Source organism: Hemitrygon akajei, chromosome 21 (assembly GCF_048418815.1).
Source record: "Hemitrygon akajei chromosome 21, sHemAka1.3, whole genome shotgun sequence".
Classification (NCBI taxonomy): Eukaryota; Metazoa; Chordata; class Chondrichthyes; order Myliobatiformes; family Dasyatidae; genus Hemitrygon; species Hemitrygon akajei.
This window is the reverse complement of record NC_133144.1, coordinates 68,387,797-68,405,876: the sequence shown is the minus strand read 5'-3', so window position 1 is coordinate 68,405,876 and position 18,080 is coordinate 68,387,797. Positions and strand designations below refer to the sequence as shown.

At 41.0% G+C, this 18,080-nt stretch overlaps 1 protein-coding gene across 1 annotated transcript in view; it reads right to left on the bottom strand.

Moving 5' to 3' along the window:
• Positions 1-16,631: 16,631 nt before the first annotated feature.
• Positions 16,632-18,080, bottom strand: part of rassf4a (Ras association domain family member 4a) — a 120,060-nt gene continuing 118,611 nt past the window's right edge. The window contains exon 11 of the mRNA XM_073025693.1: positions 16,632-16,883. Coding sequence (XP_072881794.1) covers positions 16,814-16,883 — 70 coding nt within the window. The 3' untranslated portion in view covers positions 16,632-16,813. The remainder of the gene's footprint in view (positions 16,884-18,080) is intronic.

Below are 18,080 nucleotides of genomic sequence, written 5' to 3'. Positions count from 1 at the left end.
CAGTGGGAAAATGAGTTCTTATTTATAGCAGGTCCGTCAGGAAAACCATTGTGCATTGTTTGTGAAAACACTTTCTCACATAATGATCTTAATAGACACTATAAAACACAACATCAGACTGAAATAGAAGGAAAACTGAAGCTAGTGCTTGGGTCTGAGTTAGGGAAAGAATATGTGATTAAGAAAAAGGAAGAAATCAAAAGACAAAATATATTGAAAGTCTCATTAAGGTAAGTAATGTTTATTTGGTTTTATATTAAATCAATATATCATGTAAAAATGCTAAATATGTCTACATTAATATATTTTTACAAGAATTGAATGGGGGTATAAGAGTTGAATGGCACATCTGAACTCGTGCGTGAAAAAATTGACACACGGAATATAAAAGGTTGGCCACCCCTGCTGTACTTGATCTGGTATTGGGAAATGAACCTGGTCGGGTGTCAAGTCTCTCAGTGGGAGAGCATTTTAGAGAGTGATCACAATTCTGTCTCCTTAGCATTGGAGAGGGATAAGAGGATAAAACGTGAGAGAATAGGACCAATCAAGTGTGACAGTGGAAAAGCATGTATGGAACCGGAAGAGATAGCAGAGGTAATTAATGAATCCTTTGCTTCAATACTATGGCAAAGGATTTTGGAAATTGTAGGGATGATTTACAGTGGATTGAAAAATTTGAGCATATAGACATTAAGAAAGAGGATGTACTGGAGGAGATTGCTGAGCCTCTGGCAATGATCTTTGCATCATCAATGGGGACAGGAGAGGTTCCGGAGGATTGAAGGGTTGCGGATGTTGTTCCCTTATTCAAGAAAGGGAGTAGAGATAGCCCAGGAAATTATACCAGTGAGTCATACTTCAGTGAGTTGATGGAAAAGATCCTGAGAGGCAGGATTTATGAACATTTGGAGAGGCATAATATGATTAGGAATAGTCAGCATGGCTTTGTCAAAGGCAGGTGGTGTCTTATGAGCCTGATTGAATTTTTTGAGGATGTGACTAAACATGTTGATGAAGGAAGAGCAATAGATGTAGTGTATATGTATTTTAGCAAAATATTTGATAAGGTACCCCATGCAAGGCTTATTGAGAAAGTAAGGAGGCATGGGATCCAAGGGGACCTTGCTTTGTGGATCCAGAATTGGCTTGCCCACAGAAGGCAAAGAATGGCTGTAGACTGGTCATATTCTGCATGGAAGTTGGTCACCAGTGGTGTGCCTCAGGGATCTGCTCTGGGACCCCTTCTCTTCATGATTTTTAGAAATGACCTGGATGAGGAAGTGGGGGGATGAGTTAGTAAACTTGCTGATGACACAAAGGTTGGGGGTGTTGTGGATAGTGAGGAGGGCTGTCAGAGGTTACAGCAGGACATGGATAGGATGCAAAACTTAGCTGAGAAGTGGCAGATGGAATTCAATGCAGATAAATGTGAGGTGGTTCACTTTTGCAGTTCAAATACGATGGCAGAATATAGTATTAATGTAAGACTCTTGGCAGCGTGGAGGATCAGAGGGATCTTGGGATCCAAGTTCATAGGACACTCAAAGCTGCTGTGAAGGTTGACTCTGTTGTTAAGAAGGCATATGGTGTATTGGCCTTCATCAACCGTGGGATTGAGTTTAAGAGCCTGGAGGTAGTGTTACAGCTATATAGGATCCTGGTCAGACCCCACTTGGAGTACTGTGCTCAGTTCTGGTCACCTTGCTACAGGAAGGATGTGTAAACCATAGAAAGGGTGCAGAGGAGATTTACAAGGATGTTTCCTGGATTGGGGAGCATGCCTTATGAGAATAGGTTGAGTTAACTCGGCCTTTTCTTCTTGGAGCGGTGGAGGATGAGAAGTGACCTGATAGAGGTGTATAAGATGATGAGAGGCATTGATCATCTGGATAGTCAGAGACTTTTTCACAGGGCTGAAGTGGTTAACATGAGAGGGCATAGTTTTAAGGTGCTTGGAAGCAGGTACAGAGGAGATGTCAGGGGTAAGTGTTTTACGCAGAGAGTGGTGAGTGCGTGGAATGGGCTGCCAGTGACGGTGGTGGAGGCGGAAACGATAGGGTCTTTTAAGAGACTCCTAGGTACATACGTGGAGCTTAGAAAAATAGACGGCAATGGGTAACCCTAGGTAATCTCTAAAGTAAGTACATGTTCGGCACTGCATTGTGGGCTGTAAGACCTGTATTGTGCTGTTGGTTGTCTATGTTTCCATGAGGAATGATTGTTTATCAGTGGCACAGGAAGTTCTGCAATACATGCAAGGCAGATTTTATGGATTCGTATATCTACAGAGATGGTGCACACGATCCAGTGACACACCATTCATGTGTTTCTGTCTATGTTCCAGAGTTTCAGATGTCTGTTAAGAAAAAATTATCAGACAAAGTATGCGTATTCACATCTGAGATGGTTGCTATCATTTTAGCCTTGGAATGGATTGAAAAAGTACACCCCAATTATGTACCTCTGTGCTTTGATTTGCTCTCAGTCTGACATCCATTAAAGCAGTTATTTCAAATTGTAGGCCGTACATTTCTCTTGAGATTGGACAGCATCTGCTGAGGCTGCAGGGTCTGACCTGTGTATACACTTTATGTGAATTACTGCCCACACTGGCAGATATTCTTACCAAGCAATCATTCAAAATTAAGGATATAAGTGTAGTGGTCCCTTTTCATAAAGGGAGATGAAAGTCATAATTAAAAAGTCTATTTAATCAGTGTGCCAACAAAGTTGGGAGAAGGAAATGAAAGGATGGAATTTATATAAAATTCAGATGATGGTGGGAACTCAACTGGGACATAAGTATAAAAGGAAAGAAGAAGTTATACTTACATGTTTACATATTGGACATATTAGGCTGAATAATTCCCCGTTCAGAATTAAAATGCATGATACTGACATCTGCAGGGAGTGCACTTGTCAAAAAATGGTGCAGCCAATATTTGAAATATTCCGTCTGGGTAACCTCTAACCTGATGGAATAAGTATCAGTTTCTCTCACTTCCAGTAATGTCTCCCTCCTCTCCTCTCCGTTTCCATTCCTCATTCTGACTCCCACCTTTTCTCTTCTCATATCCTCACCTGCCCATCACCACCTCTGGTTTCCCTTCTTCCCTTTCTTCCTATGGCCCACTGTCCTATCAGATTCCTTCTTCTTCAGCCCTTTACCTTTTTCACCTATCACCTCCCAGTTTCTTACTTCATCCATACCCACACCCACCTTTCCCCTCACCTATACTCATTCCCCTCCCTCACCTTATTCCGGCTTCTGCTCCCTTCTTTTCCAGTCACGATGAACGGAATCATTGATTAGTTCATCTCCTCCATAGATGTTGCCTGACCTGCTGAGTTCCTCCAGCATTTTATGTGTGTTGCTCTGGATTTCCAGCATCTATAGGATCTATTGTGTTTAATAGCTGCCCTGCTAGGGGGACAATTAGAGATGGAGGACAAACCAAAGCAAAAATGTGAAAATCTGAAATAAAAGCAGAAAATGCTCAGCAGGTCAGTCAGCAACCACACAAAATGCTGGAGGAACTCAGCCAAGCAAAACAAGAAAGATGGGTAATACTTCAGGCATATTCATCAGAACAACAAACACTGGATTTGCCAGTGCAATCTGTGTTCAGTGAGCTAATTATCAAAAAGATTTAAAATACTCTCAACGTTGAGAAATCAGATACAAATCCTGAGGACATCTGGGAACAATCACACACTAAGCAAAATGGAAAATATTTGTCTTGTGCTAATAAATTAAATAAATATTGAGTAGTTTTCCCTGGGAATGGAAACAAGCCAGTATGAAATAAGCACAGAAACGGCTGAAACTGCTTTGCAGATTGGTGGGGAATCAGTGGAGTCAAACAAGTTTTGATTTCTCTGATCTGTACACTTTGTCTGAGACTCAGGGTCTTTCAGTAACTCCCATGTCTATGATCATTCTGATGTGGTGACTAATTTGTTATAAAACCACATTTAGAACTCTAATAAAACTCCATTCTTGGAAATTATGATGCAAAGTGATTTATATGCAATGGATCATTTAATAAAAGTTAGAATTGCATTAGATTCGCCAGATGTTTGAAATTGGCACCAGGAGATCAGTAATATGAGTTAGAGAGCATTTGATTCTTTATAGAACATAGAACATTACAGCACAGTACAGGCCCTTTGGCCCACAATGTTGTGCTGACCCTTTAACCTACTCTAAGATCAATATAACCCTTCCCTCCCACATAGCCCTCTATTTTCTGTCATCCATGCATCTTACTAAGAGTCTTTCAAATGTCCTTAATGTATCTGCCTCTACCACCACCCTTGGCAGAGTGTTCCATGCTCCCACCACTCTCTGTGTATAAAATTTACCTCTGAAACCCCCCTAAACAATTATTTTAAAATTATGCTCCTTTGTATTAGCCATTTATGCCATGGGAAAAAGGCATTGACTGTCCACTCTATCTATGACTCTTATCATCTTATACACATCCTCCCGCACTCCAAAGAGAAAAGCCTTTTCTCACATAACTTCTCCTCATAACACACATTCTCTAATCCAGGCAGCAGTCTGGTAAATTCTCTGCACTCTCTGAAGTTTCCATATCCTACAATGGCATGAAATTGTACAACAGATCTTCTGAAATCATCACAAGTGGTTCAAAGTCTTGAGCATGTTACTTACCACAGTAGACATTTATTTAAGGTGTAAAGATATTGCTCAGACATATGGAGATTGATATATAAACGGGCATGTACCAAAGATAATGCACAGTGCAGAGCATTTGGACTGGTATAGAGCCTCCAATAGACATGACTGCAAGAGTTTGCAGAGTGTTGTGAACTCATCCAGTTCCATCGTGGGCACATCGAGAACATCTTCGACAGGTGATGCACAAGAAGGCAGCATCCATCATTAAGGACTCTTACTATCTTGGACATGTTGTCTTCTCCTTACCACCATCAGGAAGGAAGTTCAAGAGACTGAAAGTCCACACTTAATGATTCAGGAACAGCTTTTTCTCCACCATCAGATTGTTTTATGAACATTACTTCATAATTCTTTCCTTTTTTGTACTATTTTGTAATTTACAGTAATTTTGTCTTTGCACTGTACTGTTGTCAGTAAACAAACTTCAGGTGCTATAAGACAATATCTCTCTATTCCTCTTTTGCACTATTTAATTTTTATTGTAACTGAATGACATTTCAAATCTACTTTCTCCTTGGTTATGTAGAATCTTTAATGATGCTTTATCTGTAGGTAAGTTAACACAATCCTTTTATGAAGCATCTATTTCTTTAATTCCTAAAAAAGATAAAGACCCCACTGAATGTGCATCATATAGATCTATATCCTTGTTGAATGTGGACTCCAAAATCTTTTCCAAAATATTGGCAATTAGATTGGAAAATATATTGCCGCAAATTGTCTCTGATGACCAGACAGAATTTATTAAAAATCTTTATTCGTATTTTAATGTTAGGAGGTTAATGCATATTGTTCATACTTCTTCACCTAAAACCCTAGAATGTGTTATTTCGCTTGACGCCGAGAAGACTTTTGATAGAGTTGAATAGGACTATTTATTTAATATGCTTGAGAAGTTTAATTTTAGCCCCAAGTTTATATCTTGGATTAAGTTGATATATCACATACCTTTGGCTTCTGTACTTACCAATAATCAGAGATCCCTCTTTTTCAGGCTTTTTTGAGGTACTAGACAGGGCTGTCCTTTAAATCCCTATTTGATATTGCCTTGGAGCCCTTAGCTCTTCGTGATTCACCCAATATATTTGGCATTATTCATGGGAATGAGATACATAAGGTATCACTATATGCAGATGACCTGTTATTATATATCTCTAACCCAGAGAAATCCATCCCTGCAATAATATTACTACTTGCTCGGTTTAGTACTTTTTCTGGTTATAAATTGAATCTTAATAAGAGTGAACTTTTAGCAGTAAATATGCAAACTCCAATCTATAGACAATTGCCATTCAGACTGGTCACTGATTACTTTACTTATTTGGGTATTAAAATTACTAAGAAGCATAAGGATCTATTTAAAGTTAATTTTTTACCCTTAATTGATCATGTTAAACAACTGCTTACTAATCGACTATTAAGATGATTATTTTACCTAAATTTCAGTACCTATTTCAGGTGGTACCAATTTTCATTTCTAAATCCTTTTTTAATATTATTGACTCTAAATTTCTTCATATATATGGCAGAATAAAAATCCTAGATTAACTAAGAAATATTTACAGAAATCAAAAAAGGAGGGTGGTTTGGCAATGCCAAATTTTAGATTCTATTACTGGGCAATTAATATTTGATATTTAACATTTTGGACGCAAGATCTGGATGAAATTCATTGTCCACAATGGGTGAACCTCGAGCGAGAGTCCGTACAGGGTTTTTCATTGGCTTCTATCTTAGGGGCCTCGCTTCCCTTTGCACTTACTAAACTGAATAAACAAACGACTAATCCAATAACTAAACACACAATACAAATATGGTTTCAATTTTGTAAATGTTTTGGATTGAATAAATTTATCCTATTTGTCCTATTATATCTAATTTTTTTCTTCCAACTGTCCAGAATTGATCAGGCTTTTCTTTTATGGAGAACGAAGGGAATAGCATGTTCTCGTGACTTATTCATGGATAACTGTCTCATATCTTTTGAACAGTTGTCTAATAAATATAATTTGCCTAGATCACATCTTTTCAGATATTTACAGATTAGAAACTTTTTGAATATTATGTTACCTATTTTACTGGTATCACACCAAACTGAAATTACGGAAATTTTTTTAGGTTTAAACCCCTATCAGAAGAGTTTAACAGCAATTATTTATGATCTGATTACGAAAATATGTCTAGGTACATCTGATAAAATTAAGAATGAATGGGAAAGAGAACTTCAGGTACCTTTACCTATAGAGAAATGGGAGAAAATTCTCCAACTAGTTAACACTTCTTCAATGTGTGCTAGACACGCCTTGATACAATTTAAGGTGTTTCATAGGGCCCATATGTCCAAGGATAAGTTAGCTCATTTTTACTGCCATATAAATCCTGTCTGTGACAGATGTAAGTCTGAGGTAGCTCCTTTGGCACATATATTCTGGTCTTGCCCTCTTTTGGAAAAATATTGGAAAGATATCTTTGATACTATTTCAGCAGTTTTGCATATTGATTTACAACCTCATCCTATTACTGCAATTTTTGGATTACCAGTGATGGACTCTAATCAATTATCCCCTTCAGCTTGCCGTTTGATTGCATTTGTTACATTAATAGCCAGAAGATCCATTTTATTTAAATGGAAAGATTCTAATTCCCCTACTACATTTCAATGGTTTTCCCAAACTATAACATGCTTAAACTTGGAAAAAATTAGGAGTGGCACTATCGATTCTTCGGTTAAATTTGAAGAAACTTGGAGACCATTTATTTAACATTTTCATATGATGTAAGCTGACCTTTTTGGAATTCTTCTCAATAACTTTTTGTTCGTGTATAGAGGAGTGGAGTTAATGATAAATAATGATTTTAACCGATGAAACAAGGCAGCCCAGCTTTTGTTTTGTTTTTATTCTTTTTTTTTGTTAGTTTAGGGTTTTTTTCTTGTAAAAATCTTTTTCATTTGTATCTTTTTCATGTTTAGTTACTAAGAGATTGGGAGGCTTAGATTACACATGTTACTCGGAGTCTGTTTATGTATACGTTAACCGTTATTAATGTAATCCCGATCTCTTTGTATCACTATCATTGTTATGTTTATCTATTTGAAACTTAATATAAAAGATTGATAAAGAAAGACATTTATTTCTAATGTTTTGCCTTGTACTGTTGCCACGAAACAGTAAATTTCATGACATATGTAAGTATTAATAAACCTGATTCTAATTCTGACAAGCTAACTGCTGACTGAATCTTCCACAATCTTCTTACACCTAATTCATCGATGACTCCCGCCTTCGGTGTAAACCAGATAAAGTTCCTGAAACCAGCAAACAACTGTTGACCTTTTCTTACTCTGAATGTTTCCAACACTTTGAAGTCTGGAAATTGAAATGCAATATATGAAACCTAATGGAATGATAAAAAGATTAACCACTAAGCTGCTGTGCTGGTAACTCAGCTAATAGCAACAAGATGAATTTGAGTTGATCTGGTGGCAGTTATTCTTCCTTGTTTTCAAGACTTGTCAAGTGCAATTGACCATAAGACATAGAGACAGAATTAAGCCATTCTGCCCATCGCAACTGTTCTACCATTCCGTCATGACTGATTTATTATCCCCCATTTTCTTTCCTTCTCCTCATAACCTTTGATGCCCTGGCTAATCATGAACCTATCAAACTTCGTTTTAAATAAACCCAATAACTTGGCTTCCACAGACAATCATGGCAACAACTTCCACAGATTCATCATCCTCTACCTAAAAGAATTCCTCCTCATCTCTGTTCTGAAAGGACATCCTTCAATTATAAGGCTGTGCTGTCTGGTCCTAGACTCACCCACTGTAGGAAACATCCTCTCCATGTCCACTCTATTTCGGCCTTTCAACATTCTATGTGTTTCAATGTGATTCTCATTTTCCTGAACTCCAGTGAGTACAGGCCCAGAGCCATCAAACACTCTTCATTCGTTAACCCTTTCAATCTTGGAATCATTCTTGTGAACCTCCTCTGGACCCTCTTCAATGCCAGCACATCCTTTCTTAGATACAGGGCCCAACACTGCTCACAATACTCCAAGTGTGATCTGACCAGTACCTTATAAAACAATTGGGAGAAGCGGGAAAATACAAGAGTTTTCAGATGGTGCTGAAATTTCAAATTCTGTTTTTGTAGCCAAGGTAAATATGACTCACAGTTGTAAGACACCAATTTGATTAATTAATCTGAGGCATTTTAACCTATGTTGTTGCAGTCATTTGATCATAATTTCCTGCAATTTACAGCATCCAGGTGAAAGGTCTCAGCTTGAAACATCAGCTGTGGTCCATTTCCCTCCACAGATGCTGCCTGACCTGCTGACTTGCTCCAGAGCAGTTTACTCCTTAGCTCTAGAGTCCAGTGTCTCCATTTACCCATAACCCCTTGATGATGTGCTGATGAATGACAACTGTTTGCGTTTTCATTTGAGTTTCTACAAGCAGATTTCAAACCAGTGTGCTGCCAGGTGATGTGGAAGACCATTGATGGAATAATGTGGATCTGTATTAACGTGCCAGGAGGGGAGTGGGCACATGATGATGGTGATTTATAGTGGCCAATTGCTATTTCCTAACCCTCGCATGGCTTGTTGGCTTGTCATGCTGCAAGGGCTTGCGTGCATCAATGATGCTGAGAGTTAAGCCATTCACTAGGGCAAACCATTCACCTGGCAGCAACAGTGTCTGCGCAGAAGAAAGGCTTGGCAATCTACTTCCGTATCTTGTCATGAAAATCCTAAAGTAAAGCAAAAACATGACATTGTGCTGGAAAACGAGACCCCCAGGTTGGAAGGCACTCAACAAGCTACTGGGGACGAGCTGACGATTCTTCAGAGTAAGGCTGAGATGTATGATGCGGTTGGAGTAAAGCCTTCGGGACCTTTGATTGCTGATGTTCCTGCACATGAAATGAGGGTCAGAGGCTGCAAAGGTACTAGGGAAAGCTGGAGACGGTGAAAGATGAAATGGAATGCCTGCAAACTGACCCACTTGGAATCAGCGAGCTGAAGTGAACTGGTATGGGACACTTTCAATCCGATCAGCACTGGATATAGTATGCTGGAAATGACAAGTACAGGAGGGACAGTGTCGCATTTATAGTCGAGAAAACACTGGCCGAAGCTGTATTGAAATTCAATGCAGTCAGCGGTTGCCTAATCTCAATTCCTCTACGAGGAAGACATTACCATCGTACAAATATTTGCACCAACAGCAGATGCAGAGGAAGATGAAATAGACCAGTTTTAAGAGCAAGTGCAGATCTGACTTGATGGAACATGCAAACAAGATATACTACTAGTTATGGGAGATTGGAATGCAAAAGTTGGGAGTGGAAAGGATGGTCAAGAAGTTGAGAAATATGGACTAGGTACCAGAAATGATACTAGACAATGTTTAGTCAACTTGTTCATCTCAAACATGTTTTTCCAATGACGCACACAAAGACTGTACACTTGGACCTCTTACAATGGATTACACAGAAACCAAATAGATTATATCTGCGTAAATCAGTGATGGAAAAGTTCTATGATGTTGCCAAAAACCTGTACCCAGCTGGAAGTTTATTTATCAAGAATGCTGAAAGAAATTAGACATCAAATGGGACTCGTTCCTGACCCATATTCCTCATTTTCCCCCCACAGAACTCTTTTATACATGTTGTATGGGAAAGTCCAGGTGTTTTTGGTTTGTGGGGGAAGGTTATCAGTACTCTTACAGAACTAACGGGGGTACAATTACCAGTGGACCCCACTGTACATCTTCTAAATGATGACTCCCACCTTCCCTTACAGAAAAAACATGCAAGATCTGGCTGGCAGGCCTGACTGCAGCTAAGAAGATTGTAGTCCAGCATTGGAAACTTCCCCATGATATTTCAAGTACTCACTGGCTTTGGAGATTTTTGGACATTTCTTACCTGGAATTATCATCCGCAAGAGTAAATGATGCACGACAAAACACAATCTTAATGTGGACAAATTTGATATCTAACTTAAAAAATCTACTGTTAAAATAGGAATGCTCTGTCTGTGTATGCACTACTATTCAGCTGGTTGGTGGAGGGATAGAGAGGGGGTAGGTGGGGAGAGGGTTGGGGGGAGGCTGGATTAAACAGTCAAAATGTAATCAGTAACTACTGGTTGTATTGAATGTAATTTGCTGGTGTTGCAATAAAAATTAGTGATAAAAAAAGAATGCTGAAAGAGTGTGAAAAGACTCTGCATAAGGTGAAAATACAGAAGAGGCTGAAATAGATGAGTGAAGAAACTCTGAAAGTTGCACAGGAAAGAAGAGAAGCCAAAGCTAAGGGAAAAAGAGTAGCAGTCACCGTTCTCAATCAAGCTTTCTAATGTTCTGCTAGGTGAGCCAAAGAAAACTACCACAATAATGTCTGAAGTAGAAGAAACAGAAAATAAGAAAGCTATGGGAACTGAGGAGAAAATTCCAGCTTCTCACGTGATTGCTGAAAGATGCATAAGGTGCCACCCTCAACGAATTTGAGAAGATTAAACAACGATTCAAGGAATACTGTGAGTCATTATACCAGAAAAATCGATCGAGGGAATGAGGAGTATCATCTAATATCTTACAGTCAGGTGTTGACAGTGACGTAGGAAGAAGCTAAAGCAACATTAAAAGTCCTACCAAAGAACAAAGCACGTGGCATTGATGGAATTCCAATTGAAATACTACAGCAATCAGACACAGCTGTTGTAACACTGACGATGCTCTGTCAGCTGATCCAGAAGATAACGTCATGGCCAAGTGAATGGAGGAAATCAATGTTTTTACCAATATTGAAGAAACGTGATCTGGCAGTGTGGAAATTATAATACAATCGCCCTCATTCCTCATGCCAGCAAGATTTTACTATGAAGACTTCAACCTTATTTAGAGCGGGAGCTTGCTGAAATGCAGGTTTCAGGAAAGAAAGGGGAACAAGAGACATTGTAAATTCTCAAGAAGACAAAAGAATACCATAAAGACATCTATATGTGCTTTACTGATTACTACAGGTCTCCAACTGCGCCAATCATGACAAACTATGGATCACGTTAAGACACATGGCTGTACCAGAACATATGTGCAATCTTTATATTGATCAAGAAGCAGCAGGTCAAATGGAACAAGGAGAAGCATCCGTAAAGGGTTAGGACAAGGCTGTTTAACTTGAATGTGGAGCAAGCCTTCAGAGAAACTGGAGTATACGAGGAGAATCGAGGGGTGAGAATTGGTGGCAGAATCATCAAAAAACCTTCATTATGCTGATGACACAACAATATTGGCTGAAAATGAAGAAGAACTGAAGCAACACACACAAAATGCTGATAGAACACAGCAGGCCAGGCAGCATCTATAAGGAGAAGCACTGTCGACGTTTCTGGCTGAGACCCTTCGTCAGGACTAACTGAAAGTAAAGATAGTAAGAGATTTGAAAGTAGTGGGGGGAAGGGGAAATGCGAAATGATAGGAGAAGACCGGAGTGGGTGGGATGAAGCTAAGAGCTGGAAAGGTGATTGGCGAAAGTGATACAGAGCTGGAGAAGGGAAAGGATCATGGAACGGGAGGCCTCGGGAGAAAGAAAGGGGGAGGGGGGAGCACCAGAGGGAGATGGAGAACAGGCAAACAACTAAATATGTCAGGGATGGGGTAAGAAGGGGAGGAGGGGCATTAACGGAGTTTAGAGAAGTCAATGTTCATGCCATCAGGTTGGAGGCTACCCAGCTGGTATATAAGGTGTTGTTCCTCCAACCTGAGTTTGGATTCATTTTGACAATAGAGGAGGCCATGGATAGATATATCAGAATGGGAATGGGACGTGGAATTAAAATGTATGGCCACTGGGAGATCCTGCTTTCTCCAGTGGACCGAGCGTAGGTGTTCAGTGAAACAATCTCCCAGTCTGCGTCGGGTCTCACCAATATATAAAAGGCCAATCTGGGAGCACCGGACGCAGTATACCACACCAGCCGACTCACAGGTGAAGCGTCGCCTCACCTGGAAGGACTGTCTGAGGCCCTAAATGGTGGTGAGGGAGGAAGTGTAAGGGCAGGTGTAGCACTTGTTCCGCTTACAAGGATAAGTTCCAGGAGGGAGATCGGTGGGAAGGGATGAGGGGAACGAGTGGACAAGGGAGTCATGTAGGTAGCCATCCCTGTGAAAAACAGAAAGGAGGGGGAGGGAAAGATGTGGTGGGATCCTGTTGGAGGTGGCGGAAGTTACGGAGAATTATACGTTGGACCTGGAGGCTGGTGGGGTAGTAGGTGAGGACAAGGGGAACCCTATCCCGAGTGGGGTGGCAGGCGGATGGGGTGAGGGCAGATGTGCGGGAAATGGGAGAGATGCGTTTGAGAGCAGAGTTGATGGTGGAAGAAGGGAAGCCCCTTTGTTTAAAAAAGGAAGACACCTCCTTCGTCCTGGAATGAAAAGCCTCATCCTGAGAGCAAATGCGGCAGAGACGGAGGAATTGTGAGAAGGGGATAGCATTTTTGCAAGAGACAGGGTGGGAAGAGGAATAGTCCAGGTAGCTGTGAGAGTCTGTAGGCTTATAGTAGATATCAGTAGATAAGCCATCTCCGGAGATAGAGACAGAAAGATCAAGAAAGGGGAGGGAGGTGTCGGAAATGGACCAGGTAAATTTGAGGGCAGGGTGAAAGTTGGAGGCAAAGTTAATGAAGTCAACGAGTTCAGCATGCGTGCAAGAGGCAGCGCCAATGCAGTCATCAATGTAGCGAAGGGAAAGAGGGGGACGGATACCCGTATAGACTTGGAACATGGACTGTTCCACAAAGCCAACAAAAAGGCAGGCATAACTGGGACCCATGCAGGCGCCCATGGCTACACCCTTGGTTTGGAGGAAGTGGGAGGAGCCAAAGGAGAAATTATTGAGAGTAAGATCTAATTCCACTAGACGGAGGAGAGTGGTGGTAAGGGGAATTGGTTAGGTCTGGAATCCAAAAAGAAGCGAAGAGCTTTGAGACCTTCCTGGTGGGGGATGGAGGTATATATGGACTGGACGTCCATGGTGAAAATAAGGCGGTGGGGGCCAGGGAACTTAAAATCATTGAAAAAATTCAAAGCGTGAGAAGTGTCATGAACATAGGTGGGAAGAGATTGAACAAGGGGGGGATAAGACAGTGTCAAGGTATGCAGAAATGAGATCAGTGGGGCAGGAGCAAGCTGAGACAACAGGTCTACCTGGACAGGCAGGTTTGTGGATCTTGGGTAGGAGGTAGAAACGGGAAGTGTGGGGTGTGGGAACTATGAGGTTGGTGGCAGTGGATGAGAGATCCCCCGAGCTAATAAGGTTGGTGATGGTATTGGAGACAATGGCCTGGTGCTCCTTAGTGGGGTCATGATCAAGGGGTAAGTAAGAGGAGGTATCAGAGAGTTGTTGCTGTGCCTCGGCCAGGTAGAGGTCAGTACGCCAGACAACAACAGCTCCCCCCTTATCAGCAGGTTTTATAGTGAGGTTGGGATTGGTGCGGAGGGAGCTACAACGGGATCCCACTACTAAGCACATCTTTCCCTCCCCCCCCCTTTCTGCTTTCTGCAGGGATCGCTCCCTACATGACTCCCTTGTCCACTCGTCCTCCCCATCCCTTCCCACCGATCTCCCTCCTGGAACTTATCCTTGTAAGTGGAACAAGTGCTATACCTGCCCTTACACTTCCTCCCTCACCACCATTCAGGGCCCCAGACAGTCCTTCCAGGTGAGGCGACACTTCACCTGTGAGTCGGCTGGTGTGGTATACTGTGTCCGGTGCTCCTGGTGTGGCCTTTTATATATTGGTGAGACCCGACACAGATTGGGAGACCGTTTTGCTGAACACCTACGCTCAGTCCGCCGGAGAAAGCAGGATCTCCCAGTGGCCACACATTTTAATTCCACGTCCCATTCCCATTCTGATATGTCTATCCATGGCCTCCTCTACTGTCAAAATGAATCCAAACTCAGGTTGGAGGAACAACACCTTATATACCGGCTGGGTAGCCTCCAACCTGATGGCATGAACATTGACTTCTCTAACTTCCGTTAATGCCCCTCCCCCTTCTTACCCCATCCCTGACATATTTAGTTGTTTGCCTGTTTTCCATCTCCCTCTGGTGCTTCCCCTCCTCCCCCTTTCTTTCTCCCGAGGCCTCCCGTCTCATGATCCTTTCCCTTCTCTAGCTCTGTATCACTTTTGCCAATCACCTTTCCAGCTCTTAGCTTCTTCTCCTATCATTTTGCATTTCCCCCTCCCCCCACTACTTTCAAATCTCTTACTATCTTTCCTTTCAGTTAGTCCTGATGAAGGGTCTCAGCCCGAAACATCGACAGTGCTTCTCCTTATAGATGCTGTCTGGCCTGCTGTGTTCCACCAGCATTTTGTGTGTGTTGTTTGAATTTCCAGCATCTGCAGATTTCCTCATGTTTGCTCTTTAAAAGAACTGAAGCAACTGCTAACCAACATCAAGGAACATAGCCTCGAGATGGGTCTGCACCTTAGCCTGGAGAAGACTAAGATTCTGACTACTGGCAGCACTATCAATTTCAATCTCAATGGAGAGGAAGTTGAAATGGTTGACAGTTTCAATTTACTTGGATCAATGATTAACACCAAAGTGGTAAGGAGTCAAGAAATCCAACAAAGATTCGCCCTTGGTAGAGCAGTCATGAAGGATTTAGAGACGATCCTCAGGAACAGGAATCTATCTCTACGTACAACTATTTGACTTGTGCAGGCGATGGTGTTCTCAATGACAATGTATGGAAGTTGGATGGTGCAGAAGAAGGATAGGAAGCGTACTGATGTCTTTGAACTGTGGTACTGGAGAAAAATACTACTCACTTTGTGGACCTCTCACAGAACAAACAAATTGATCCTCAACGAGATCAAACTGTTTCTCTCTGGAGGCTCCACCTACTGTACTTTGAGTACATCATGCGAAGAAACAGCTTCCTGGAAAAGAATACCATGCTCGGCAAGGTGGAAGGAAAATGGAAGGGAGGAAGGCTGCCAATCAGATGGACGGACACAATAAGGACAACAATGTTATCTACAATGAGCCACCTTTGCAAGGATCGATACTCATTTATGATAATTATCCATAGGGTCACCATGAGTCGATGACTCGATGGCATTTAACAACAATCAAGTTATTTAAATATTGAAATTTGTACAACTAAAAAACATGGTTAACATAATACAATTTATCATATATTAGTTAATTACTACTGTTACATGATGACAAAATAGTATAATCTTTACCCAATAAATGTGAGGCATTCAGTTGTACAGACTTATTGAAACTTACCCGGATCACAAAAGACTAACAATACAGTGCCTCATGTTAACAGAACATCCCAACAAAATATTCCACTTGAATTACATGTCCACTCTTAAAACTTAATTTAGCATGTCTAATAATAAATTAGTAACATGAGAGTTTCTGCAGATGCTGAAAATCCAGAGGAACAGACACAAAAGTGAGCACTATGGTAGCGTTGAGGTTAACACAATGCAATTACAACTTGGGGTGAAAGAGTTCAGAGCTCAACTCCGGCACTGTCTGAGAGGAGTTTGCACATTCTTCCCATGACCACGTGGGTTTCCTCTGGGTGCTCTCGTTTCCTTCCACAGTCCAAAGACGTACTGGTTACTAGGTTAATTGGTCAATGTAAATTGTCCTGTGATTAGGCTAGGGTTAAATAGGTGGGTTGCTGGGTGGTGTGGCTCATTGGGTTGGTTCTGTGCTGTATCTCTAAATAAAATAATGTAAAATGCTGGAGAAACTAACAACAGGCATCCTGACTTGCTGAGTTTCTTCAGCATTTTGTGAGTTGTTCTGTTAAATTAGGCAATGCTTAAAGTATAAAAGTGTTTTTCTGAAGCATTACACATTAATAAATGCTAATTCAATGAACATTTAATAGAAAAAGTTCTGATTGTAATAGTCACATTTTTACAAAAGGGCACAGTGATTTTAAACAAATTGAAGGCATGAATCTTGTCTATCCACTGGTTTATTGTTGCGAAGACCTTATCCAAACTGGTTGCTGGGGTTGCAGTGTTGGAGGAGATGGAGCTCGCTCAGATATAGTCTTCTGATTCTGTTAGATCTTCCAGTTGCTGATGTATCATAGATCTCAAAGCACTGTACCTTCAAAAAGAGAATAACATTATGTCCAAAACATATTTTAAATGCTTGTTAAACTTTAACGCACTTTGCAGATTTTATGCATGGTGCAGACACTTTCTAGTCAAAGGTTAAACCGTGTTGAATTTTGGATGACATTGTAGCATGGCTTTGTAACATGGCAGTGTTCTGCTTGCCAGTGCCAACTGTAGGATCGAGTTCAATCTGCAAGGAGTTAGTACGATCTTCCTGTGACGACACGGGTTTCCTCCAGGTGCTCCGGTTTCAAAAAGACGTATGGGTTAGGGTTAGTAAATTGTAGGCATGCACTGTTGGCACCAGAATCACGGTGATACTCGCAGGCTGCCCCAGCACATCCCCATTGATTTGATTGGATACAAATGACACATTCAATGTATGTTTCAATTTACATGTAACAAATAATGCTAACCTTTATCATTTTATCTTTATACCACAGACCCATAAAACAAAATACTGTTTGTTATTTGTTGTATCTTGTCTCTGCTTGTTAATTTCTGTGCATTGCCAGGGGTTTCAGTGGCCAATATCCTTCCCATCTGCAGGAGCATAGGGACAGGAAGGTCCTTCCCTAGCGTTCTTATTCGACGTGAAGACGTATCTTTGAATGGCTCAAATGTGCTCCACACCTCTAGCAAATAAGGAAGGTACGAAGAGGATCATTTTAAAAATAAAAAAATCATTCTACTGTATAAAAAATAAACACTTTCTCCTCAGCAAGGCTCTCATTTCCCAAAATATTTTCTCATATATTGACCACTGCTACACTACCATCGGGAATGCCTACCCTTCCATTTCTAGTCACAAACAAGAGAAAATCTGCAGATGCTGGACATCCAATCAACACACACAAAATGCTGGAGGAATTCAGCAGGCCAGGCTCAGATCACTTCTTACAGCAGCTTGTGCTTGTGCCTGCTCTGGGAAAGGCTACCTTAGATTGGGTGTTGTATAATTAACCCAGATCTTATTAGGTAGCTTAACGTAATGGAACTTTTAGGAGGCAGTGATCATAATATGATTGAATTCATACTGCAATTTGAGAGGGAGAAAGATAACTCACATGTATCAGTATCCCAATGGAATAAAGGGAATTACAGAGGCAGGAGAGAGGAGCTTGCCCAGGTGGATTGGAGGAGGATACTGGCAGGGATGACGACACAGCAGAGATGGCTGAAGTTT